The sequence below is a fragment of the Epinephelus lanceolatus genome, chromosome 20, assembly GCF_041903045.1.
Source record: "Epinephelus lanceolatus isolate andai-2023 chromosome 20, ASM4190304v1, whole genome shotgun sequence".
NCBI classification, from domain to species: Eukaryota; Metazoa; Chordata; class Actinopteri; order Perciformes; family Serranidae; genus Epinephelus; species Epinephelus lanceolatus.
The window spans coordinates 30,590,092-30,617,700 of record NC_135753.1 but is presented as its reverse complement, the minus strand read 5'-3'; the positions used below and the strand labels follow the sequence as shown (position 1 = coordinate 30,617,700).

Sequence of the window (27,609 nt, the reverse complement as noted above, 5' to 3'; positions counted from 1 at the left end):
ACAAAACGGGCCAAAAGCATTAAATCTTTATTAGCGACAAGATATATACGGTTTCTGCTTTCCCGATCATCCATCACATCGCTGAAAGGCAACAAGACCAGAACATCTAAATGGAAAAACATGTGAAAAGCTAGACATCTTGTAAAATCAAATCCCTGAAACATTAGGCTGTGCTTTTAAGATGGGGTTACCCCAGGGTACTCTAAGTTTTTACTGCTCAAACTGTATGCACTGAGTTCCCTCTCTAAGGAAACTGCTCTTCTATTTAAGTTGTATTATCGGGGTTATAGCTGAAAAGATACTATGGTGGTAAAGAGGATTTTTGTGTGATAAGAATTTATTACATTTTAAAACCATCACACTTTTAGAGTGGGCCATACTGTAACTGTAAACTTACATTATCTCAGCACTTATCAGACCTGACAGTTTAATACACCCGAGCACAAACTACTCATACCATCTGTTTTCATTAAAACAAAGACTTTAAATGTGAGCAAACATACACGTGTAGTCAATAGATCATTCCATGTTTAATTGGGTGAGAATTAAAAATTTCTTTCTGTTAAACATCTCTGCTATAGCATGTGTTACAGTATCTACAGTATTCATTTCAGACCAGATTTCTCAGTGAATTATCCCTTTAAATCCAGCTCATTAATAGAGATACCAAGTGTTATTCATACAAGTCTTTCATAGTGCAACTACAGGTGTATATGTGAACTTCATATTATTCATATCATTATACAAAACCACGTCGGTTCAGTCTATTCCAAGCAATGACATACACATACGAGTGTCATTTAAAACATAATTTCCATCAGAGGAACAAAGTGGAATTGTTTCATGTTCTACACAAATCTATAAAGCTATTTAAACACATCAAAAGCAAAGTTAGGTGAAAGATGTTCAAGGCACTTAGAATTATGTGAAGTGAATATACAGAAAAAAACATTGACAAAACTCCATATATATTAATCCCATATTGACACATTAGATCCAGCTGGGAATCAAGACAGATTCAGTGGTTGAAAAGGCACGTTTCTGTCTCAAACAAAGCAGTAAAAACCAAATCCTAGCAAACATTATGGGTTGCCATTCATCCATAAAGTGCATCACGCGACCCTTTTTCAGGCCTAGTTTGAGATGATTCAACATTAGCTGTTGTTACTTTACACTTCATTAACTCATCATCACAGCGAGAAAACAACAGCTGGTCAGCGCACATGTAAAACCTCTGCCTCTGTAGTTTTATTGACGTTTAAAAATATGGCTTTAGTGGATGATGTGTAGGCCTGGTAACAGTCTGGTGAGTGTTTCAGTCACCTTTGTCACCCAGTTAATCCTGAAATACCAGTATGACGGTTCTGCTTCTTATTTTCAATGGCATTCATATCTTGAAAACAAGGCTGTGTTGTTAAAATTAAACTTTTAGAACTGTGACTTGTTAATCTCTCATATCATAACCTTTGGATTTACTTCAGGTTAATTAGCACCACGGTGATATAGCGGGGGGCTTCTTTCTGCATTACTCGACTGAAGCTGAGGTTCATCTTAAAATAAATAAGTTCCTTAAAAGGTCAGTTGATCTTAAGTACAAAAAACATCCTCTCCTACTTTCGCGGATAGTTTTGGTTTTATGTGCAGAGATTTTTTAGATGTCTGGCTGTGAAGTGTCTGCTTCCTGTCCCAGTGTGATGGAGGTCAAGGGACGTTACCTCCAGATGGCCCTGTCGAGGGGGATTATTTTTCTGTAGATGGGGGTTCCACTGACAACTGTCGTGTCGCACCAAAAACAAAATCCCATTCACTTATATTGTATCAAGATAAAGGGATAAATCACATGGGTTGATATCTTAAAGTCCTCAGCAGGTAAAACCAAAAGTATCTGCATTGCCATACACCACTAGGGGTGAGTAGAAAAATATGATGTTCTATCAAATGGGTGAAATGATCTTTTAATTATACCTACATCACACCATCTCTGTAGACCAGTAGTCCAGGCCCAGTCAACACTCTTACATTAACAGGCAACGTGCCAATAGAGGTTAAATGTTGCAAATATTTATGGACTTAAATTGGCATAGTAAATGTGTAAAAGCAAACTGACACATGTGACAGGGGAATGACGTGATAGTGTACATTACATTCCTCAAGTTAGGCCACATTTCCTCGTCTCTCTCTCAGTGGAGTACATTACAGATATTAAGGTCTCTCCGGGGACTTAAACAGAAATCACACATGGCACTAGAACGTGAGGGAATCTAGACTTTTAGATGCAAACCGAAAGTGCAAATACAATGAAGTTTCTCAAGGTCTGCCTGTAGCCTCAATGAGAGTCAATGGCAGTACTAAGCAATGACATGGAAGTGCCTGCAAACACGAAGTTATCAGTCCTCTGTGACAGCCACCTAATCACCAATGTGAAATCTGAGACATTTAATTTATCCAGGTTCTTTCCCTTATTTCAGTATCCACATGGGGGTGTTGTTTCTCTGGTTTCAGAAGAGGGCCTGCTATCACAAGTAGCAAATCATAAGGTGATGCACGTCTGCACAAACTGATGGTTTGAGTTTTCTGTAGATTGTCACAGTTGTGAATGTCTTCAAGTTATCTTTTTTTTTGGTCAAGTTGCCAAACTTTGGCTTTGTGTCCAAAGGATCAATCTGGCGGCCGCGGTGCGAGGGTCAAAAGTGAACGAGCAGAGCTGAGAAATCCCCACAAGGTTTAAGACAACTTAAACTCTGAGGTTTAAAGGAGTGGAGCCACGTAATGCCAGAAATAATCCTTAGTTGCACAAGGTCTTCAGAATGAAGTCTTCTGTACGGGCTGGATAAAATATCCCATGAGCCATTGTAAAGGGGGAATATAAGTGAAACAGGCTGCTGCAGGAAAAACTGTTCCCTTTTAACTTATATACAGATCTTGAGATAAAGGCTGCTTCCAATCCAACTCCAAGACTGGAAGGTGAAACAGCGGCTACAATATGGAAGTGGAACGGTGAAATGGGAGTTGTGGTGGGAGCAGGGAATGATTAGGGACAGGGCAGAAAAAGCAAACACAGGGTATGGAATAGCACTCAAACACAACAGGAGGGTGGAGTGGTCTGGTAGGGGAGGAGGAGATGAAGGACAAAGGGAAAATGGAAAAGAGGAGGTCCAGTGCTCATTGTTATTGTTCCAGCTTCTGGTGGTAAAGCTGAGTGACCTGGATGACCGGAGGCGAGGTGCTGAGTGAGGGCCCACACCAACAGGCGGAGGATCGCACTGGTTGGACTTCACACCTGCCACTGGAGAGAGGGAGGTCACAGCAGATTAAATGCAATGTGAGAGCTGTACGCCTCAGAAAACATCAAGCCAGCCAGACAGAGAGGATCCAAGAGGAAATGTACAGTACAGGACAGATGCTAGTATAGCTCAACTTGTCAGCCATCCTTACGGGAGGAGAGATACTGCATGTTATTAATGCCACAACACCGGCAAGTTACAGGTCCAGGTCCACTGAAAACACAGCAGGAAGACAGGTTTTACCTCTGGCTCTCTCCCATCTCACAGTGCATGACAGATAACGGAAAAGTGGATACAGTGAAAGGAAATCCACATGATTTATGACAGAATCTGGGTTCTAAATCTAGTTTTTATAAGGACAAGCTAGAAGACAAGAAACCGTCATGAAACATCAGATGATTCAAATAGCCATTTGTTGAATCAATTACTTCACAGCGTTCTGTTTTGAGATTTAGTGGTTTAGAATATTATGTCAGACAAGTTTTCAAACAGATGGTATCTATTAAATCTGTTTCACACAGGCTGATTTAATAAAGGGATTTTCCCTGTGCGTCAAAACACCAGATGAGGAGAGGGAGGAGGAAGACCTGAAATCCAACAACCTACAAAGCCCACATAGTGAGCCCACATCACCATGTGACAGAGAGGTGCTAACAGCATGTGTTAATCACATACGATGCAGGGGAGCAGTGTGACACAGCCAAAAGGTTTACAGAGCACAGAACACTGCAGTACAGTAAATACACACCATGGTTGGGGACAGGTCATTTTCAGGACAAAATGTAAATCAATACTCAATCAATACATACTTTACTTGGGTTCAATCATAGACTGTATGTTAATGATAGAAGACATGACAGCTCCTCAAAAGTGAAGCCACAACATCTCAATCGCCCCCTGGTGGCTGGCTACAGTACAGGTCGAAAACCTGGCCCCCTCTATATTAGTGGAGGGGACGTGGCCAAACTAAAAAACAAAGTGCACGTCATTTCTGGATAAGTTTGATTTTGATTAATTATCTGATGCTATAAAAAGGTATTTTGACATCATGATTCAAGCTGTGTGTGCTCATCAGTGTGCTCGTGATCAATGGCGCCACTCATGAATGGGCTAACAGGTGTATAGGCGGGAACTCAATATTGCAGAGACTGCAACTGCGAAAAACTCTGGCTCCAAATGGCATCACCAGTGCAAGATGGCAGCGGCCGTATCCAGGATGTTTCTGCTTCATCTTTTGTACAGTCAGAGTAAGTGGAGACACATTGTCCATCTTTATATACAGTCTATGGGTTCCATATGTAACCTTCAATAAACCCAGGTATCAATAAAAGCTGTTGGTCAGACTTGCACTCTGTAGGTGCGAGCGACCACCTGGGCATTGGCCAAAACAGTGACGTGACATACACAAGACTGAACATGACTGATCAGCATCGTATTAATAGAATGCTGAAAAATAAATAACAATCATATTTAGAATAATGTTGCTATCTGTAATGTTTCTATATTTCATTTGGACTATTGGCTCCATGACACTAACTAGCGTGCTGCTGAGATACCATTTTGTTGCAAAATCCTTCATCAGCTGACACTATGAAGCAACCAGCAGCAGGTCCATGCTGCATAGCTGTGTTACAGCTAGCTGGCTAACCTTAGCTTAGGTTACAGTTAGCTAGCTGAAGTTATGGTACAATCCGTTCACCCACTGGCAATACGAAGCAATTAAAACATGTAAAGTTACATATGGAACCTTTAAAAATAATTTTATGCTCAACACTGTTCATATAAATAAGAATCTCAAGCCTTTGGTGTTAAAACACACTTCTTTCAAGTTCACTCCGAGTATCATCACTGTTGATGCGCAACCTCCTTTTTCATCTGGACACTTCTTTCAAGGTTTGTGTCCATTAGGCCACCATAGTTTAAAGAGATGGGACTTTGTGTAAGAGAAGATAAGATCTTCCCCTGATCACGTGCACTGAAAATGAACTAACCCCAACCTTGATAAACATCCTGACTGCAAGCACATTAAAGACAGTTTTGGGGTTTTGTAGAAGCCCATTGGACTCCTCAATAAAATGATGATGTAAACTTAAAAATGAAAATGTAATTCAACAATAGTAATATAAATTTCCACATATGTAAGAGTTGAGTAAAAATTTAAATGGAAATGCTTTAATCCTACTTCCTTTTTCACACACTTATATGGTTGTTTTATGATGATATTAAAATTAATTTAATTTTCAAAATTGTATCCCGCTGTACACTGGACAATATTCAATTGTTATAGGTCCTATTGATCAGAACAAAAGAATACCTTGCAAATCTGTTTCAAAACATGTGCATAACAGAGGGATGAGTAAGACACAATTTGCAAACAAACTCCCTCACACTGTCCAACTTGCAAAAGAAATAAATTAAATATAAATAAATTGGTCTGCAATGGTGTTTGAGTGGACGGGACATCCAGGTGGTATCCACATGAATCCCAGAACGAAAGGTTTCCCAGCAAAACAATGCATTGGAACAACATAATCAAAGTTATTCACTTCACCTGTCAGTGGTTTAAATGTTTTGGCTGACCGGCGTATAATGATAGTGAATTAACCACTTTAAAAATGTTGGTCTCTGTGTCAGGTGCCTGACATTTGGTCACCACCTTGAACAAGGCTGGTGTCGTCAGTGATCAAGAGTCTTAGTGGTTGCCAGTTATTGTGGAAAGAATGGAAAAATGGCTGAGTTTGACTGCAAGCACCCAGCTTCACTCTGTTATAATTCCCAAGTGCTTAGCAACAAAAGGAGGAGCGAGACCAAAGCGAATACTGGTTCAGCTTGTGCTTGTTAGAGTCAGCTGGAGGAGTTTCATGGGCTGGAAAGCCATGTCATGGTGGTGTTACTCATATAAGACATATCTATGTGGAAAATGTATACAGTTATTGTGGAATTACATTTTCATGTTAAAGTTTAGATAATCATTATATCAAAGTCCCCTATGGGCTCCCATAGTTTTCAAGTAAATCTAAATACAATACTCACTCGTCATATGTACAGCCAGTATGAAAGGAGGAACAATTAAAGCACAAATTAACTGCACATACAGCACCTGAGCATTGTATTAAGAGAAGACTTGAAAATAATAGGAAGTTGTGCTTCAACATTCTGATACCACAAAACAGGACACCTCCATTACAGTACAGTAGTTAAGAGTAGGATGCATGTTACTGAGAGGAGCAATATAAAAAGACAGTAGACAGTGTTAGCCTGCTGAGCTGGTATATGAAGTACCTCACATGTTATGGGGCTCTTTTCAGATTGGAGCAGCACTGCTGTGAAATGTGAGGGCAAAACAAACACAAGAGGAGAAGGGAAAACACTTTTAAAAAGCAAACAGATGTGACTGTGAACAAAATAATAGTCATAATAATGATGGCAATCACCTCTTCACTTTCAAATTCCTGAAATCTTTACAGATGTACAAGCCTATGAACAATTACGAGGCTTATGTGTTTATCCAGACATGTGCTTAAGTCTGAAAGTTTGGCTATCATTTGGGCATGAAATTCATCTAAGGAAACTTTGGGTAACGCATTTAATGACATTAGAAAGCCAGCAACATAACACAACCCATTATCAAGCAAATAGGATCAATTGCTAGAAATCAACACTTGTTCAAATGCTGCGTTCACACAGAATCAGGCAGATGGCAGATGGGCAACAACTTCTAGACGACACCTTGTTTCAACACTTTGATACCTTAGGTAATTTCTTTTAAAAACATGGGCAGAACGTAATGAGCAATGAAATGACCCACAAAATTTACAAGAAACTTGCAGAGAGAGAAAATAAAAAACAAGAATATTTAACTTTATAAGTTAAAAAACAGTGTTAAGTAGTGCTTAAAATTATAATAATTATGTAACAAAATTTTAAAATGTAACAGTTTTATCCTAAGCGTTTTTTTTTGCAAATTCTGTGACATTCCCTACCAAGTTGCTCATTGCCTTTTTTTCCATGTTTTAAAAAGAAAACCAAATTCCTCCAACATTCAGCAGTTTAAATATTTGTAAAAGGCGTCTGAAAGCAGCACAAGAAAAGTGATGTCGCTCCAGGTTTCAAAGGGTTAAAGGAGCTACATCATATCAGGATGCAAGCCCCGTCATGGAGAGCGACAAAAAGTTAAAATATTTTAACTTTAAACAACAGTGCTGTCTGCTGTTACCACTGCTGATATTCACTGCCAGCCTCACCTAATTTTACCGTCCTGCTCTTGTCACTAAAATGATATACAGTTTGTCATCTACCATCTCCCTGATTCCACGTGATAACATTACTTTTATGATGTTGCTGTACTGTCTGTATAAATTAGGATTATTTTCTGATCAGAACTAATAAATCAATGTGGTGCAAAAATGGAGGCTGACAGCTGGTGAGGACTGATGAATGTAAAGAAATGTGATTAGTGTAGTATTATATTTTTAAGATGAGAGGTGGAACTTGCAGCCGATAGCATGAGGGTTAAATCTGAAGTCTCAACAGGAGTAATGTCAGATTAGACAGACATCAGTTTGTGATACACAGTTGGGAGATCAACAATTACACCAGCAGAGGCCATGACTCATAACAGGACCGGTGGCACTGAATGTAACCAGGTATAACTAACTTGCATTTGTGTGTTTGTCCATGCACGTATAGCATGTCAGATTTTTTAAAGAGGGACTTTAAGTTATTATTTTGCATTTTTGGTGAATGGATTAGAATACCTTTCCCAATCACAGACAGAAACAGGAGTACAGAGTTTAAATGCCTTACCACTGTGCCTACTTCCTCCTATTTAATTTGATTAGGTGGTTGAGACTGAGACATGAAAAGCCCACATTGCTCAAGTTCACAACCACAGATAGTTGATTAGCCATGGTCTTATTTACAACTGAAGAAAGATCCAGGCTTGTTTACATTCATACATGTGATCATATTTAGCAAGAAGCTTCCAGGTTTATCCATCTGCTTTTGTTTGCCATGTTAATGTCCTGTTGATGCAAACTCAACACCTCCTCCATCTGTTTCACATTAAGTGCTTCCAGCAGCTAATGGGGCTTAATCCCTTTAATTCCCTGAAAGGCTTCATTCGGAAACATCTTACGGAATAGTGGGGTTTTATTTTGCATGCAGAGTACGAGTGAAATGTGAGCCATGACCAGGCCTTTGAAATAGCTGTATTAGTATAAGCAAAGGTCATAATGCATGAATGCCCTTCGGGTAATTGATATGGCATTCCACATTCACCACTTAGCCTTGACCTTATCCCCCAGAGTCACCTCTTAAAAGCTTTAGAACATTTACTTTTGGTGGCGGCGTAAACATGAATGGGAAAATATCACTTTACATAATTGGCTCTGTTTAAAATAGAGTGGGAAGTTAATATTACTTGAGAATGTTAATACTTAATCATTGCTTGTTTGCAGGGCTTGACATTAACTTTTTTTGCATTGCAATCGCAGGAATGCTTAATTATCTGTTGCAGGAGAAATGTGTCAGAGTACCATTTTGAATGAAATATACATACATATATTTATTTATTTATTTCAAGAATAGTGCAGCCCCAATATATATATACATGTATACACGCATCTTTTTTTTTTATTTATTTATTATTATTTTTTTTTAATTCCTTTTATGATACAATTAAGCTATGGTCCTACTTTGTTTTGTGGTTTTAGGGGCACTTATCTCACTTAGAAGAGCCATGGGGTGGTGGTAGAGTGGCGGAACAGCTGCCCATCTATGTATAATTTGTCGACCACAAGAGAGGTCCTATTTCCCTTCTGCCTGTGCTCTTTTAAAATGGGATATAACACTTTACGCCTCTCGTTGATTTCCCTGGGGAACTGATCGTTCATACCGAACAAAGTGCCTTTTAGCTCTCGTCCTTTACTCTTAACGAGCATTTTCTGCTGATAATGTTCGAATTTGGCGATGATCGGACGAGGACGCTGGCCTCCTCGGGGTCCGAGCCTGTGGACGCGGTGAAAGGTGATGTTGTTGACGGTCTCCGTCGGGATCTTGAGGGCCGTCACCATGAACTTTTTTTACCTGGACTTCTGGGTTGTCTGGTGTGCTCTCCGGGATGCCAGAAATGATTAAATTGTCTCTCATACTTCTGGACTGCACGTCGAGGACAGTTTCCTTAAGGAGTTTATTTTCCTTTTTGAGAAGATCTACATCTGACGTGACCGCCGCTAAGGTGGAGCGGAGTTCAGCGTTGTTTTGCTGCAGGTCGCTAATCTGCTGGTAAGTGAACTCCAAGCTTACCTTCAGGTCTTTTATCTCCTGGTGAAGCATACCGAGCACTTCTAGCTTCTTGTTGATGGATTCCAAGACGCTAAATTCGGAGGATAACAAGTCTTGTGTATCGGTGGCTGAGTCGGTCTTCTTCCTCTTATTGGGGTTGTCGGCAGGACCCTCCATGACGCACTCGTAGTAGTATTGATCGATAAACTCTTCTAGGTCCTCCACTCTGGCTGATGGTGCAGGCTGGAGTTGTCACCCGTTAGGTAATTATATTTGTTTGGCTAGTTTGTTGATATCTAATCTAGCAGCTAGGCGCCGCCATGTTGAATCTCAAAATCCCACAGTGGTCTCGCGGTCTCACGCTGCCATCCGGTCTCCCCTGGGTTGCGGGGCCTGGCGTGGGGGCTGGGTGCTGCCCGCGGGGGGTGTTCTGGTGCTGCACAGTGTGGGCCTGCCCATTGGTGTGCGGCCGCCGGTAGGGGGTGGGTCGGATGGGCTGGGGGTCCGGCTTGGGGTCTGTGGCGGTCTGGGGGGGTACTGGCGGGGTTGCGGGTTGGTCTGTGCTCCTGCGCGTCGGAGTTCGGGGGGGCTGGGTGGGGCCCGTCGTCCGTGCACCCTGGTGGCGCGCCTTGTCCTTCTGCTGGGGGCCGATTTGCTGCGGGCGGTGTGGCCCAGGTCGGGGCCACTGCGGGGGCCCGACGCTGCAGTTGCCAGGGGGGCGGGGTTAGGTGGGGGCCCGTTGGGTTTCCTTGGGGCCCGCCTGGCCCGCTGTCCATGGGCGCTGGGGGCCTCGCGGCACCGGGGTCTGGTTGGCGCCACCTCCTAGCCCCTCCCATCCATCCCTCCAGCCCTCGGGCCGGGCCTACACTGGCCTGGCCTCCTAAACCACATTTAGTTCACTCACCACACATTGCACAGTTTTAATGCACCACATACACTCACTCTTCGAGGTGCAGACCACGGATGGATTGGGGGGCTTCATAATGAGGCAGGCTATGGGACAGTGGTGTCCGGTAGCCCTCCATGCTGCCCCCTAGCCCATCCTTATCTGTTCTCCAATTTTAAAGCACCACATACACCTACATCTTGGGGGACAGATGGGAACAGGTTCCAGGTGCCTTATGGCTGCACGGGCTGCAGGACAGCAGTGTGCTGTAGCCATCAGCCTTGCCCCCACCTGTCTCCTATGTCCCTCAATTTTAATGCACCACATCACACTTATGGGCACTCACATTCACATTCACGGTGTAGGGTTAATGTTTCTCCGTCAGGGATCGGAGAATCATAGTAAGGGGGGGGGTGGTGGGTTTACACACACTGTAGATACGCATGGCGTGGCTAGTGAGGCCCGGCCCTCCTGGGCTGAGGGTTGGAGCCAGGGAGCCCATTTACATCATGGTGGTTTGGCTGGGTTCCCGGTGTCTGGGGGGTCCCGTGGCCCTGTGGCGGGTGGGCCGGGTGGCGCCCTGGGGGCTCTGTGGGTTCCTGCTGGGGTTCTGCCTCCTGACCGGCTGTGGTTTATGGGCCCTCTGCTATGGGGTCCCGATGGGGGATTGACTGCTCGTGGCGGTCCGCTCTCTCCTGTGTGTTGGTGGGGGCCCGTCCTGGGGGGTTTGGGCGGGTGGCCCTTCGCGGTCCCCTGGTTCCCGATGCGCCGGGGACATATGCCTTGCAGTATCACCGCCTCCTTGCCTCCCTCGTCCGCCCGGGCCTGGGTGGGCTCTCATTACTGTCCGGTCCGGCGTCTGCTGGTGGCCGGCGCCTGGTGCGGGCCCGTCCGGTGCGGTGCTGGTTCTCTCCCTGGGGGCGGTGCCGGGCCCCCGCACCTGGCTCCTTGGGTCGGGGGCGGTCCCTGGGTGCGTCCGTGGGTGGGGGCGGGCGGGTGGTCGGGGGCGGGTGGTGGTTGGGGGTGGTGGGGGCGGTCCGCGTCGGGCGGTGGGTGGGCGGGCCCTCCTGCCCCGCCTGTCTGGGGTGTGTCTCTGGCTCTCTGGGGGTGCTGGCCTTCGCCGCCCTGGGTCCGTGGGCCTGCGTGGTGTCCTGCAGCCTCTGCGGCTCCCTGGTCTTGGGGTCTGGGCGCTCCTGCGGTCTTGGGGTGCCATACCGCCCCCCTTCCCCCGCAGGGCTGGCCCTGGACCCTGGTGATGGTTTTCATAAACACATTGGGAGGGTTCAAATACACACATGCATGTTCGATACTTCAGCTCCGTGACGCATCGCAAAGAACCGATGGGATCACTCCAAAGGGGCCCACTTGCTTCTCAAACCTACCACACCACGCTGGCAACTCTTCTCTGCAATTGGGCTTTCCCCCTCCACCAAGACTCTCACATTTTTGGTGTTCAGTATAGACTTCTCTTTTGTTTTGTTTTTTTCAGTACAGTATAGTAGACACGTATATGTTTATTTTCGATAATCTGCATGGAGCACAACCACCTCAAGGCCACAATACATCAGCTACACTGCCTGTTTCTCCCCTGTTTTTTTTTTCGTTTGTTTGTTTATTTGTTTGTTTTTCCTCCTTCTTCTCCGCATGCACTATCACCATATAACTCAGGACTTAAGCACCTGCCCCCTCCCCCTTGCTTGTTTCCTTACTTTCCCCCTGACACACTTTGGTGTATCACGGCCCTCTCTGACTCATATTAGGAAGTTTTTCCAATAAAGGCTGATAGGCTAGTCTCCAGGGAGGGTGGGTGACGGTCACAACCACGCATTATGGGTATAAAATACTTGACTGCAAGATTAACAGTGCATCAATCTTCACAAGAAGCTTACACCCTTTAGTGGCGCTAAGCTATGAAGACCAATGCAGACAAGTAAAAAAGAGAAAAAAAAAAAAAAGACATTAACTTTTTTTGCTCACCAGTTACTGTAGCTATCGGTTTTCTAGTTACCAGCCAATCAGCATTTTTACTACCAACAAATTGGTGCTGGGGAATAAGTTTTTTTTTTTTTATTAAAGTTGACAATGGTGTGCTACAATTTACTTTAAGGAAAAGATATGCAACCCTTCTAAATTGAAATGATCAGAGTAAACACCCGAATCAAGACTATATAAAATGTAACACCATAGTCATTAAATATTGTGCTGTGGTAAGGTTGTGTGTTTCCATTTGTTTTGAAAAGACAGTAGAGCGAGTGTCAAAGACAGAAAAAATCATCTTGGTGGGGACTGAGGTCTTCAGTAATTGTTGTATCCTGTTCTGCTTTTGTCTCAAAAGGCTGCTTGAAAGCAGTGGAGATTAGAAGTTCATATTAAAGTTTTTTTTGGCATGGTGTCCATCTGGATGATGGTGTCTATTGAGGATCAGCATGACGAATGTGTTTCCATACCCTACAACTGCGGAGCACCGCAGACATACTGGGCTCATCTTGTACACAGCTCTCTCTCTGTTGCTGTTGAAACTGACTGACAGCCCACAGGCAGATCCTCAAGCTCCACTGTTTCATTTGAGCTCGCCACAGAGTAACACACTCACACGTCCATCTATTTGTTGTGGTGGCCTCAGCACATGGTGCTAACTGTGGACAGCTACATGTGTCCGAGTTGGAACTCACACTTGTGAACTTTGGTTTCGCATTACCTGCATCAACCTACATATCGTGATTCTGCTCTTGCCTGTGTGCACAGACTGTATCTATAACACCTGCCAAAGTGTCTAGTAAGAATTACTGTGTTGCATGCCACTGCCAAATTTTACCCCCACCTGGCAGGTGCTAATTTGAGCCCCCTTTATTTGATAGAACACGTAGTTGTGTGAACTGTGTTTGGTCTCTGCATTTGTGGCATCTGCTGGTGCATCATATTCACTACTGTGTGTAGTGTGTGTTTTTTACCCAGTGTCGTCAGGCACATCTTGATCAGCCTCTGCAGCAGACGACTCCACATCTGCATCTGCATCTGCACTGCTCTCACTGCCCTGAGCTGACAGACCGCACAGAGACTCTGGGCTCAGACACTCGCCACTGGGACAGACAGACAGGGACACACACAGCCAGGTGGTTGTCATTTACTCACAAGATTTCTTGCTATTTTAGAACTTGTTTGTGGATCTTAATTACTACAGTCTTCTGCCTGAGACCCAGCACACGGTGTGAATCAGACGTGACTTACATATAAATGCATGTTGTACTTTGTAATTTGTTACACATGTGTCTAGCCCTCCTTCTGATATCTTGCATTTATGTGTGTCAGTGCATGTCTACTAACTTGATATGTTTCTCTAGTAGCAGGATGGCTTGCTCCCTCTCCTCCAGTCTCCTCTTCAGGGAGGCAATCTCCTTCTGCTTCTCTAGCAGCTCCTTCTGGAGACGATAGTTGCTCTCCTCCAGAGTCTCACAGAACGCCTGGAGGGCGGCAGCGACAGAGAAAAGAAGAACTAAAAACATTTGCCAACAGTAAAAACAAAGTTGTGTGCGGGGAAGAGGACTGATATTTGCCTTGTTGACTGCCATCGTTTCCATCGTCAGCAAATAAGATCACATTCACTGATGGCAGTAGCCAATGTTTTTCTGCTTTGTCACATAAATTTTGCGTTTATAACATTCTCATGATGTGTTAAATGTAAATCTTGTAAAATGTCGTTTTTGGCGAGAAACTCAAAATAAATAAATTTGTTTGAAGGAGAAATGAGTTGTTTTCAGGGCAACATAAAATAAATATTACTCCATAACTTTAAAACAGTTCCATTTTTTTCATAATTAAGATTCCTTTTTTATCTGGCACAAAAGGGAAAATAAATAACAACAAAAACAAAATAAACAACAATAAAAGACATTGGTGTCGGCTATCGGCCAAATCGTTATTTCAAATATCAGTTTCAGCCCAGGATTTCAAAATCGTTGCATCCCTAGTGAAAACATTTCCGCATGCAGGAAACTTCAACAAATAAACCTACAGACCCACTGTGTTAATCTCGGTCCATGTCTTTAATCTATAATTAACTGTATTATATTTACAGCTTCCAAATGTCAGTCTGGAAACATGTCCAGGTCAAATTAGGAAGGCTATTTTACAGGCACAGCTGTAGGGGTCAAGCGAGACATGTTTATTGCCTCCTGTAATGGGAGTGAGTACATCCTTGCATCACCAAATGCCATCCAGCTATTTTATGGCTCCGTAAAATTTAAAACCCGGGGGGTCATTTTAAATGCTTAAGTAACCTATGGTACCTGAGGTTTGGCAGTGACTTGAAAATGATACTCCATACCATACTTAATTTTGAATATAAACACTTTGTAAAAGCGTCAGTGTGTAATGTGGTCTTAAGTAGGGCTGTCACGATCATGGATTTAGTTGCTAAAGTTAGTACATTACATTTTGTTTACAATTACTGTCACACAAATATTTGTAATATACAATTTCATTCTCTGTTTTTATACATTTTATGCCACACAGCGGTGCTGTTGTGTTCGATGTTGCGACTAGACCTAAATCCAGGCTAATTTCAATGTGGAGAGTTTGCTCTCTCTGCTGTTGCTAGTCAGCTTTTTACCAGTCCTGTAATGTTATCCCCACCACTCAAGGTCACCATCTTTTTCAGCTGCCTATTCCACCTGTAGAGACTGATCTCTGCTGACCTGGCTCATCTCAAATGAGCCAATTATTCAATACCTGGTCTTACTAAAATGACAAGATCCTGTTTAAAGGTGAGCAGCACAAAAACACATACATGTACATGAGCATGCATACTCCACACGTATATGCATACTTACTCTGCTCTCCTCCAGACTATCAAAAGGCCCAGGTGGGTCATCCAGACACAGAAACTCTCTCACTGCCAGGCTGTAAAGGAGAATAAAGAGTGGGACATGAATTTGTGCATGTTTGTATGGTTGTTGTTTTTGAACAGGCTAATAAAAAATACTTTTTTCAGGTGATCAGGTGATGCAGGCACAAAACAAGTGAACGACATGACAGGGACAGCACTATATGGGAGACAAGACAGATGTAAAATAACAACACAAAACACAGGTATATTGGTATAATGTATGTTGATGTTGTTGAGTGGTATTCTGTGTTTGCTGGTGTGTGTGTTGATGAAGTAGTAAAGAGGGAAGTTAGAAGGAGTTCTAATAAATAATACTTAAATATAAAGTAGGAATTATCAGTTATCAGGTGGGTGCTTTCCAAAGCATAGTTTGCACAAAAAGGCTAAACGGTTCCATTTAAATATAAAAAAGTTGCACGATTATGTCACGTACCAGTTGGCAATGTCCTTGTGTGCAACCAAGTTTTGCATAAAGGCCTGCAGTCCCAACTGTCTGTCTTCCAGGAAGTCGCTGTCATAGTTGTCTTTGAACCACCGCTTGGGAGGCAGCGAGAGCCGGAAGCCTGGGAACATCTCCTTCAGCTAGAACACACACCCACACACACCCACACACACCCACACACACACACACAGTACAGACTGAGTATCACATGATATCTCTCATACAGTTACAGTGAAAGAACACTATCCAGTTTTAAAGACAAAGCATAGTGACAAAAGTGACAAAGAACAAGACAGCGTACACACTGCTGCTCCCTGAAGCACTCACACTATGTTTCTGCATTACACGCCCAGATCAAATAAGCTGTTAAGCAAGTCAGCTGTCTTACAATCTATAACCCTTACTAAAACAACCACACTGACTACTATTATTCTGAATATGACAATATTCTGAAATTGATTTGGGTGATGTAAACAGCATTTTCCGTTTGGATATTCCAAGTCAGGCCTTTTCCGAATAAAACATTTTCTGATTAAGACGTGGAAAATGCCAGTATTGTTCAGGTTTTAGGGGTATTCTTTGGACATGTATACAGTGCTTTAAGCACAAAGCAGCTCGCCAACAGTTTGCAGGGCTGGTGTAGAAATGCATGCCCAAAAGAAAAGCCCACATTTCTGGTCGTAAGAAGAAACACACCTACTTTTAAACACCATGAAAGACTTAGATATCAACAGGGTTTTTGGATATGCGTAAATATTGCAACACCGACCCAAGTTTTTTCTTATTTTTGTTTTAAAGAGAGATCCTAAAACATGTTTACGATAGATTCATGACGCGTTCTTAAACCCCAGAATAGTTTGTATGTGTGTTCTTGTAATGATGAATCCCTTTGTCTTGTAAACTGACAGCACATGCCAGTTGATCCTAATTAACACAGTCAAACGCCCCACATATCCTCATAAATGGGCATGACACTGCATGACTGTGTGCACTCACAGAAACCGAAAAAGTCAAAGAAAAGTTGACAGAATTAAGTCAAGAGTGCCCAACCGCACGCAGGTCTGAAGACGGTAACGCACTGGACTCCAAACATTAAAAAAAAAATAAATAAAAAAAATAAAAAAATCTGTTATGAATTGGGGGACTAGTGTGCAGAACGACCCAGGACAGAGACGAGTGCCACGGCATGCTTCAAAGTGTGTATGTGTGTGTTCAGAGGGAGACAATGAGAGGACAGAGAAGGTGAAGGTGGAAAATTTCATGCAATATTTTAGTAAATTATTATTAATTTATTTCAAGCGCTACTTTGTCACTTTTTATCCTGCCTGCCCGAACAGCCTGTGATATTTTCTGGTGTGATTAATTACTAATTATCAGATGGCATTGTTCCTATTAACATAACTGATGTGAACTGAAGTGTTAGTGCAGCATTTATTCTAAAAGTGCCATTGCTTCTTAAAATAATCGAAATAATTACCAAAAAATTATTAAAAACTATAAAATATTATTGTAATATAAATCCTATAATATTATACAACTGTAGAATTGAAGAAAACCTAATAACCAATTATGCTGCATAAACATGTCAGCACAAAATGTATTGCTTCTGAGTGTGCGTAAACTCTGTGTTCCCTAAAAACAGACAATAATTAAAAAAGGTTAATGAATGAGGGCCCATTGTCTTTTTCAGAATAGGGGCATAAAAACAAATTATTTTGTGCACGTGAAACGTAGTCATTGTAAGGGTGTCACATATAATCACATTTTCACATTTGACATGAGCTTTAATTTTAAAGATCACAATTTAATTCATCTTTTTTTTTTGTTTTTAAATAAAAAATACGATCATTTATTTCAGATGACACATTAGCTCAGTTTGGCTACTTGTAAGGCTCCCTCCAAAAATACTCATACAAAAACACTACAAATATAAAAGTCACGCATGTAAAAAAAAATTAGAATCTAAGACAAAAAATAATGTACACGTTAAAATAGAGTGATTAAAATACAACAGATAAAATATAAAATACAGGTATCACACACTTAATTTTAATGCTTTTTAAAGATAATCTTTAACCAAATTTAAGGCTGACTTTTGGACAAATCCTCTTTTTATTTTTCAAGCACTGTAGGTAAGTCTAAAGGTAAGCAGTATATATGTAAAAAAAAAGTGAGTTAGGGCAGCACGGTGGTATGGTGGTTAGCACTCTCGCCTCACAGCAAGAGGGTTGCTGGTTCGATCCCGGGTGTGGGAGCCCTTCTGTGCGAAGTTTGCATGTTCTCCCCATGTCAGCGTGGGTTCTCTCCGGGCACTCCAGCTTCCTCCCACAGTCCAAAGACATGCAGATTGGGGACTAGGTTAATTGATAACTCTAAATTGTCCTGGCTATGGTGATGATGGGGGGCCGGGGGCAACACGGCCACACAGATGTCCAAGGTAAAGTGTACACACACACACACACACACACACACTGTGGAAGTGAACAAAGTTGCAGTTCTCATGGTTATCACACCCATTTGGGTGTGTTTATACAAGCATGACATCAAATGTCTTTGAAAGATGGTTGATCTGGTTCATCAAGGTGTTGGAGGCGTGTCAGCCAAAACAGCCTCACAATGTCCAGAGGCTTTAGCGTCTCAGGGAGAAGCTCACCCACATCTGGCGCCCTGCTAGGGATATTCCCCTGAGTCTTCAGACTCTGCCCCCTCCACAGAAGATGTAGTGGTCTGGTTCAGGTTCCTCTACATGCTCTTTCTACCATTTGATAATAACCCCAGTCCGTGTCAGCAGTTGTCCTCCCCTGCTGAACACAGCCTGAGAGCAGCCCTGCTTTCCCTCCTGAGGTGTCTAATGGTTTCCCAGAACTTTCATGAGCCCAAGCAAAAGTCCTTCTCTATAGCCTCCCCAAATTCCTCCCACACCTGGGTTTTTGCTTTGGCAACCACCTCAGCTGCAGCCCTTATGGGCAAACAATACCCGTCTGCTACTTCAGGCGACCCCTGGGTCAACCAGACCTAAAAGGCTTCCTTCACTGCCAGTGTCTACCAGCAGGTTCTTAGGTTGCCGCCACAAGAAGCACTGATAGTCTTCCAACCACAACTTCTGGCAGCAGCCTCCACAGTGGAGGCTTTAAACATGGCCCACTTGGACTCCATGTCCCCCAGCATCCCCTGTGATGTACAGAAAATGCCTCTAGAGGAAGGAGTTGAAGACCTCACAGCCAGGGTCCTCAGCCAGACATTCCTAATTCACCCTCATTTCATGTTTGGGCTTACCAGGTCTGTCAGCCTCCCCCACTATCTGATCCAACTCACCACCAGGTGATGATCAGTTGACTGAAAAGGCATCTTCCAAGTAATTTTAAAAGCACTGACACACACTGGTGTTGGGCGGCGGAGTTTGCATGTTCTCCCCGTGTCAGCGTGGGTTCTCTCCGGGCATTCCGGCTTCCTCCCACAGTCCAAAGACATGCAGATTGGGGACTAGGTTAATTGATAACTCTAAATTGTCCGTAGGTGTGAATGTGAGTGTGAATGGTTGTTTGTCTCTATGTGTCAGCCCTGCGATAGTCTGGCGACCTGTCCAGGGTGTACCCTGCCTCTTGCCCGATGTCAGCTGGGATAGGCTCCAGCCCCCCCGCGACCCTCAAGAGGATGAAGCGGTTAGAAGATGAATGAATGAAGTTAGATTTGTCTACATTTTGCCAACAGGCAAGTGAAGGTATGAAGTTTAAAAAAAAAAAAAAAACAGTATTAATTTCAGTTTAAAGATTCAGTTTAAAGATTTGTAACTTGGACTTCATACAGAAGAACTTGACTCCACTGACAAAAAGAAACTATAAGATAAATGATGTTAGATAAAATGTTTATGGCAATTAAGATCTAAATTAAGACTATTTAAAGACTTTTAAGGCCTAATATTTATCAAATACAATTTACAATGTTTTAAGACTTTTAAGAACCTGCAGACACCCTGTGCAAAATTAATGTAGACTTGTCGCACTGGGCTGGTGCCATTCTGCTGTCAAGTAAAGCTGGACTGAGGCAGAGATATATATAAAAATAATCTTAAAATCAGCTTGCCAGCTATTTTGCTGGTTCTTAACCCTTTACCCCTGAGCTCCAGCTGACACTTAGCGTGACAATACTCAACAGCAAATAAGATGTATAGAACTCTGTGTTTCAGTGTATAGCACAGAAGAAGGAGTAACATCTCTGGAAACCCTTAAAGTAAATCGGTTTGGCGTTCTCTCCTCATAAACTGTTCCCACAGTCATGGGAGCTGGGAAAAATAACATACGTTTCCTCTACTGATAGCCCTCGTATCACCTCTAGCCTGTTTCTAAAATTTGCTTGTGCTCTTTAATAAGTACTAAAGTTGATCATTTGCTTTGTACTGTAGGTAGTGCTTTACGTTGAAGTCATTGTTGTTTGCTTTTAAAGAGGAATTACTAAATACTGCCAGATGCTTTTGTTGCTTAAATGTCCTGACGTAACTCTTCCGTCCATTATCCTGCTGACTGCCTCCACTGGAGCCTTCAAAGTCAATCATGGCTACTTCCATCGCTACCTCCATCTCTGCCTTTACATCTGATGTAAACATTGTTTTGTGATTTGATAATCCTCAAAACAGATGTATGCAAATTAAGACAAAGCAATGTTTGGCTGCATGTAGTCAGCTTTGGCAGTTTGAGAAAACTGATGTCAGTTTTCTCATCAGGAGGTCAGTTGTAAGCACACATACTCGACACGGTGGCCCAAGCCATGAGCACAAATGCTTTCTAAAGCAATGCTGGATAAGGTCCAAACTACTACACAAGCTATGTCTGGTGCCAGCCACACCGTGTGGAGACAGCACTGCATATTGGAAACCTGATCATGTGTTTACTATGCCTGATATCTATGCTGTTGTTTAGATTCGGCTACAAGTGAAAATAACTGTAACTGCTTAAACATTTCCAGACAGTTAAATGCATGACCTCTGCAGTAACAGTACATGCACGGCAGAAGACCATCACGCACAGTGTGAACATTACAGTGGCCTCTGTGGAAAAGCCACAGGAATGGAGGAAACGATGTCCACACACCCCTCTCTGTCCTCTCCCTCCTTATTGAATGCATATAGTATAAAGGGAAGAATGTAGGGTGTTACCGTCTCCTGTCTTTCCATTTTGCTTGCCTGGGGTTACTATGTTTGAATTAGTATATGGTGCATTTCAGTAATAGGTTTTATCAATATTTTGCAGGCCTACAAAGATAACTTTCGCTTGTTTGTTACAGCTTTCAAGTGTTCTTTTTCCCCATAGATTGTCATTATACGGTTTAAACTTTTTTTTCCTTTTGTAATCTGTGACCATACTGTCCTTCCCGAAACCACGAGAGACCTGTTCCCCTAGTCGGCTCAGGCCTGTTGGATATTTGGGAACAGAGGGTTTCTTTGTGTAGCTCTAATCACTTCCACTGTGTACTCAAAAACAAAAGAACGCATGCTGAAAGCAGGATGGTCAAAAACAGTGTCTGCAAACAGATGATCGCAAAAAAAAGTAAAAAAAAAAAAAAAAAAGCTTCAGATAAGCCTGAGATTTGGGACAGCCCATACTTTTCACACGAACATGCATAAGCAAACTTATGTACATTACACACCCAAACCCACCTTGTCGTTGAGTCTGGAGAAGTCTGTGTACCTTCTAAAAACAACCCAGCTCTCATCTGGAGTCTTCTTGACCAGGACTTTAAATACCTGCAGCAGGGATAAGGCAACACACAATCTAAAATCTCGTTTACAACTGCAAACGTATGGTAATAAAACTCTGTGTACTGAGTACATGTTGGTAGTAGACTTTAAGTCTATTATGCATTACACAGTGTGCTTGTTCTCAGTGAGCATGTCTATCCCCTTTGGTAAAGTGCTGTTCTTTACTGTAACTAGGCAAACTGATAAACAGGTTGACATGCTGCCAACCTACATGTCAATTTGGGGTAAATAACATAATTTTCTAACTTTAATAAAAGTACTTAGCTGCCACAGACACACAAGCTCAAAAAGGTTGTCATGATATGCTGATTTCCTGGTTTCATACCGTGAACTTAGCCCTCTCCTCCATGACCTCATACCCGAGCACAGTCGGGGTAATAGGCCTCTCCTCTCCTTGCTGGCTCCCAGCAGGATCCGATATAGAGCGGGGACAGCTGGAGTACTCCACAGAGGTGTCCAGAGTCCCGTTCACCCTGGCCCGTACCACAGGGCTCTGGAGGGGTGGTGGTGTCCTGCTCCGGCTGCCTCTGTCCACGCAGCGAGATTGGCGCTGGGAGCCTAATCCTCCACATCCTCTTCCATGGTCCTCCCCGGCTGAGGAGGTGGAGACGCTTCCTAGTGATGAAGCTCGCTGTGGCCGTCTCAGCTTGCTGCTACCCCCTGCTCTGTCCAAGGGCACGGGGACTGGCACAAATGGTGATGCCATCTTCCTAAGCTGCGTGCTCCTGCCCCACCACCACACTAAGGTCCTTCACAGTGACACCACCTTGCTTCAGCGACGCTGTGATGATGAAATGAAGCCGTAATGCTCACCCTGAGGGGCTGACCAAGACTCTGTCGAATAAATAAAGAATAATTAGGTATGTTCATTGTATTCATCATAATCAAAACTGACTGTAAGCTTCCCTAAATACAGGCTGAACAATCAGGATCCTCAGATTTCTTTTAAACGTACACCAATGCAGCAGAATCTGTCAGCAAACATTATCCTGAAGTAAGGGTACCAGACTGTGAGGGCAGATGAATTATTGACAAGAGCCACATGTCGTTCATAATTTATGGATTTGTACATTATGTGTAAAATTCATGATGGAAAAAGCCTGTGAACATTTGTAGATAATCAGTGTGTAAGATCAGCTTGTCAATTGCTTTGGTTTTATCCGCCTGTTAAAATAGGAGCCTCGCTGCTCCCAGAGAAAACTGCAAAAAGAAATGAACCATGATGTTTTATAAAAAGGTAGAGAAACCTGCATGTTGGATTTCATGGCAGAGTGGCCCTGAGATTGATTCCTGCTACCTGCCTAACATGTACACATCAAGTCAGCATCAGTGGATCTTAGAGAAGTCAGCCCTGTGCCTCTGTATGACAACAAATGAAAATCCCAATTACAGGCTCGTAATACACACTTCATTGTCAAAATATAAAAGTCAATGTCATATCAAGGCCAGATGGCTAAAGACAGAAACACATGGAAACAACACAGTGAAACAGTAAGGATAAACAAGTATACATGAGGAGATAAAATGACTGTGATGATTATTTATTGCTCTTACTGCTCACTCACTCTTGGCTGACTCGTAAAGCTATTTTGGTGCGCTTAAAAAACATGACGAAAGAGCTGGGACCTGGACCAACATGACATCAAAACACTGGCTGCCTTATATCCTGCTTTAATAAAACGTTACTAATAAATCACGTGTTTTTTTTACAGTCAAGCAGCTAATGATGTTGCCATCGTTTGGTATGTGAAGTTAGCAAGCGAGCTAACCTAATTTCGATGGATGACGTCTTTTTATTGAGCAGTACGAGCTCCCTCATCAGAATATGGCGATTTAACGTTAGTTAGTAGATCATCGCACTGCTTCTCGGTTCAGGCACAACTGCTGGCTACAATGGCTTTAATTTACAGTTAACTTAGGTAACATAGGAAATACTGCAAATGAAGCAACCACAAGGCAAACCGGTTTAAATTAAACAACATTTCAGTCACTGCAACAGCTGCTGCTATAGCTAACGTTAGCTATGCTACCTACAGTTGCACCACTGCAAACAAAGTAGGCTAACTGACATTATGTCAAAATGAGAGCGGTTTGTAATATGAGATTAAAGCCGAATTGAGTAGCAACTCCTAATAATTTCTCTGACGTCTACTTTTGTTTTGTTTTGCGTATTTTGCCAATGATACATAAGGAAACGCTAAATCCACACATTTCCGGACGGCGTTTGTCGTATGCTCCACATCATAAGGCTATCACATTACCTTCACGTTAGCTCGTGAGCTAGGACGGGCAGCCCGTGTGGGCAAAGCTAGGGTGACGCAAGATGACGACGACTTTCGCTTAACTTACCGCAGGAGGCCAGTACCCGTCTCCTTCATGAAATAATGTGATTATTCTCATAAAGTCCGATTGTCCTGTTGCCGTTAATCCACTGCATTATCTCCTCCCAGGTCCGGTTCATGTTAACGCGACTGACAGACTACAACGGGTGCAGTGCTCTCAGGTAGCCAGCTGAGGGCGCTGTATGTGGATGATATTGAACAGCAATAATTCAGCAGCTAAATAGCAAATGTCACTTTAGGAAGAACAGGACTGGTGGTGGTTGTCACTGCTGTCCATGGTTGGTTGGAGCATCACATGCAGTGTTAGTTCTACATCACCCTCACTCTTTATATTTTCCTTGAAGGAAATGGTCAATACATAGAAGAATTCCTCAGTTTTGATGTGTTTTATTGATGCTTCAAAAGCTTTTGACCAGGTCAATCATTTAAGTTATTTGTCATTGTCTCTGCCCCTTTTGGGGTCAGGAATGGAGTCAGACAAGGTGGAATCCTCCCACCAATTATTTTTAATTTGTATGTTGATGATCTAACAGCCTGAAAACCTGTAAGACTAGGTGTATGATAGGCAATACTTTGGTGAACCATATTATGTATGCGGATGACCTTGTGGTCTTTAGTCCCTGAAGTGCTGGTCTCCAGCAGCTTCTTAATGTCTTCTCTGAATATGGTGTTGTCCATGACATGAAGTTTAATGAGTGTGGTCATGATCTGTAGAACAAAAGAGGACAGATGTCTAATGTTTCCTCCATTCAAATTGTCAGATAATAATTTGAAAATAAATAGTAAAGTATCTTGAACCTTTCTTCACAGATCAGTTGAAGGATGACCAAGATACTTACAGGCAATGCCGTGCTTCATATGCTCAAGCAAATAGTTTGCTTCGCAAGTTTGGTGCTTGTACAGAAAGAGTGAAGGTGGCTTTGTTCAGAGCACACTGCACTCCTCTTTATACTGCCTACTTGTGGTCTAATTACAGTAAAGCGAGCCTGCATAAACTTCAGGTAGCATACAATGATGCTATGAGAATTCTGCTGAAAAGACCTCGTTGGTGTAGCGCCAGCAAAATGTTTGTGGCTGCAGGAGTTAATACGCTGTAAGCCACCTTGAGAAATTTTATGTATAAATTTATATGTCGGCTGAACAGCTCAGAAAATGGTATAATTATGGCACTGACTAGTATCAATTCAGTCCAAGATATGGAAGCACTGGCATATTTGTCTCTTCTGAGGGCATTGTTTTTACTTGTTAGAGTGTTTTTTATATATTGCATTGTGATTCTTATATATTGCATTGTGAATATGTTGTGTAAGTTTCTTGTATTGTGTCTTGTCTCTTTTATATATTTCGTATGTATTGTTTTTTGTTCTTATCTGGACCTTTGAGTCTGTAATAAAGCTTATTATTATTATTTATACAGTGATTTAGAAAGTCAATTTAACCTGAATGAATGAATGATGTCTGTCTTCATGTGAAGCAGCATCACTGATGATCTTCAGCTGTAAAAGTCCAGCTTCATCCAATCATGCAACAAGTCCCAGATGTTCATCACCCACAATTCATCCTACTTTTTCCTTAAAACAAGACACATTTTTTCAACTCACTATAGATCATAGATTTCATTAAAAGGAACTGAAAGTATAAATGACTAAAAACAGAATATTGGCAGCAGAGGAAGCAGTGAATCTCAATGGTAATCGTATCATGAACCAGGGGCATAAATATAGATAGTTCAGGCCGAACAGTTGCACTGGGACCTGTGGCTAATTGGGCAAATCAGATTGCAGCCTCAGAACTACACCTGTGCTCAAAGAAAAACTCAACCCTATACCTCCCTCTTATGCAGCTGAACTACTTCACCCATATTCTTCAGCTCGCTGTCTTCAGTCATTCATTCATTCATTTCCCATAATCGCTTATCCTGTTAGGGGTTGCGGGGGGGGGGGGGGGGGGGGGGGGTGATCATCACCTGGTGGTGAGTTGGATCAGATAGTGGGGGAGGCTGACAGACCTGGTAAGCCCAAACATGAAATGAGGGTGAATTAGGAATGTCTGGCTGAGGACCCTGGCTGTGAGGTCTTCAACTCCTTCCTCTAGAGGCATTTTCTGTACATCACAGGGGATGCTGGGGGACATGGAGTCCAAGTGGGCCATGTTTAAAGCCTCCACTGTGGAGGCTGCTGCCAAAAGTTGTGGTTGGAAGACTATCAGTGCTTCTTGTGGCGGCAACCTAAGAACCTGCTGGTAGACACTGGCAGTGAAGGAAGCCTTTTAGGTCTGGTTGACCCAGGGATCGCCTGAAGCAGCAGACGGGTATTGTTTGCCCATAAGGGCTGCAGCTGAGGTGGTTGCCAAAGCAAAAACCCAGATGTAGGAGGAATTTGGGGAGGCTATAGAGAAGGACTTTTGCTTGGCCTCATGAAAGTTCTGGGAAATCATTAGACACCTCAGGAGGGAAAGCAGGGTTGCTCTCAGGCTGTGTTCAGCAGGGGAGGACAACTGCTGACACGGACTGGGGTTATTATCAAATGGTAGAAAGAGCATGTAGAGGAACCTGAACCAGACCACCACATCTTCTGTGGAGGGGGCAGAGTCTGAAGACTCAGGGGAATATCCCTGGCAGGGCGCCAGATGTGGGTGAGCTTCTCCCTGAGACACTAAAGCCTCTGGACATTGTGAGGCTGTTTTGGCTGACACGCCTCCAACACCTTGATGAACCAGATCAACCATCTTTCAAAGACATTTGATGTCATGCTTGTATAAACATACCATGAGAACTGCAACTTTGTTCACTTCCACAGTGTGTGTGTATGTGTGTGTGTGTACTGTACCTTGGACATCTGTGTGGTCGTGTTGCCCCCGGCCCCCCCGGTACACCCTGGACAGGTCGCCAGACTATTGCAGGGCTGACACATAGAGACAAACAACCATTCATGCTCACATTCACACCTACGGACAATTTAGAGTTACCAATTAACCTAGTCCCCAATCTGCATGTCTTTGGACTGTGGGAGGAAGCTGGAGTGCCCGGAGAGAACCCACGCTGACATGGGGAGAACATGCAAACTCCGCACAGAAGGGTTCCCACGCCCGGGATCGAACCGGCAACCCTCTTGCTGTGAGGCGAGAGTGCTAAGCACCACACCACCGTGCTGCCCTGTCTTCGTTCAATTATGCAAAAATTTGTATCTGTCCCTCACAATTGCTTCAAGATCCATAGTGATGGAGCTTTTGCAGCCGTAGCACCTAAATGTTGGAATGCTCTGCCTGTTCCCACACGGCCTGCTGGGTCTGTGGTTTCTTTTAAAAGCCAGCTAAAGACACACCTGTTTAGACAGGCATTTGGGTAACTTGTATACAGTTAGGGTTAGTTTATTGTATATTACTGATTAGTTTGACTTTATGATCAATGGATACATTGCTGCTTGTTTTTTGTAACTGTCTTGTAAGGTGTCCTTGAGTGCTTTTGAAAGACACCTTGAAATAAAATGCATTATTATTATTATATAAACTATTGCAATCTATCAACTAACCAACTGTAGACTACACCTTGTCTTCACCTCAGCATCCATGCATCCATCCATACATACATACATAAATCCATTCATTATGTTGGGTGTTTGTGTTTGCAGACTCTTGCAAAGCACACCCATTGCACAAGACAAAGCAAAATATGGGTGGGTGTGACTTTCACTGATGGGTGTGATTTCCAGACACTGTCTCAAGCTGCAGC

At 43.0% G+C, this 27,609-nt stretch overlaps 1 protein-coding gene across 5 annotated transcripts; it reads right to left on the bottom strand.

The window, feature by feature from the left end:
- Window positions 1–511: 511 nt before the first annotated feature.
- Window positions 512–24,032, bottom strand: snx16 (sorting nexin 16). Of its 5 annotated transcripts, none has more exons than XM_033638854.2 (9): window positions 23,887–24,032; window positions 21,863–22,371; window positions 21,436–21,522; window positions 15,774–15,922; window positions 15,285–15,354; window positions 13,780–13,916; window positions 13,407–13,535; window positions 6,567–6,607; window positions 512–3,286 (listed from the first exon to the last, which is right to left on the bottom strand). In XM_033638854.2, exons 2-8 carry the CDS (start codon window positions 22,241–22,243, stop codon window positions 6,589–6,591), a joined length of 972 nt encoding a protein of 323 aa, XP_033494745.1. In that variant the 5' UTR covers window positions 22,244–22,371; window positions 23,887–24,032; the 3' UTR covers window positions 512–3,286; window positions 6,567–6,588. The 5 variants fall into 5 exon arrangements, with proteins under 5 accessions (XP_033494745.1, XP_033494746.1, XP_033494747.1 ...); XM_033638855.2 differs by having other exon boundaries at window positions 6,572–6,607; XM_033638856.2 differs by having other exon boundaries at window positions 6,567–6,604.
- Between the last annotated feature and the right edge of the window lie 3,577 nt (window positions 24,033–27,609).

Bases quoted from the DNA above. Each gene is read 5' to 3' on its own strand.
- snx16 (XM_033638853.2), bottom strand. From the start codon at position 22,243: ATGGCATCACCATTTGTGCCAGTCCCCGTGCCCTTGGACAGAGCAGGG. The intron at 15,923-21,435 runs GTGGGTTTGGGT...TGTGTGTTCTAG, and splicing joins TCTCCAGACTCAACGACAAG to CTGAAGGAGATGTTCCCAGG. The intron at 13,536-13,779 runs GTTAGTAGACAT...TGTCTGTCCCAG, and splicing joins CTACTAGAGAAACATATCAA to TGGCGAGTGTCTGAGCCCAG.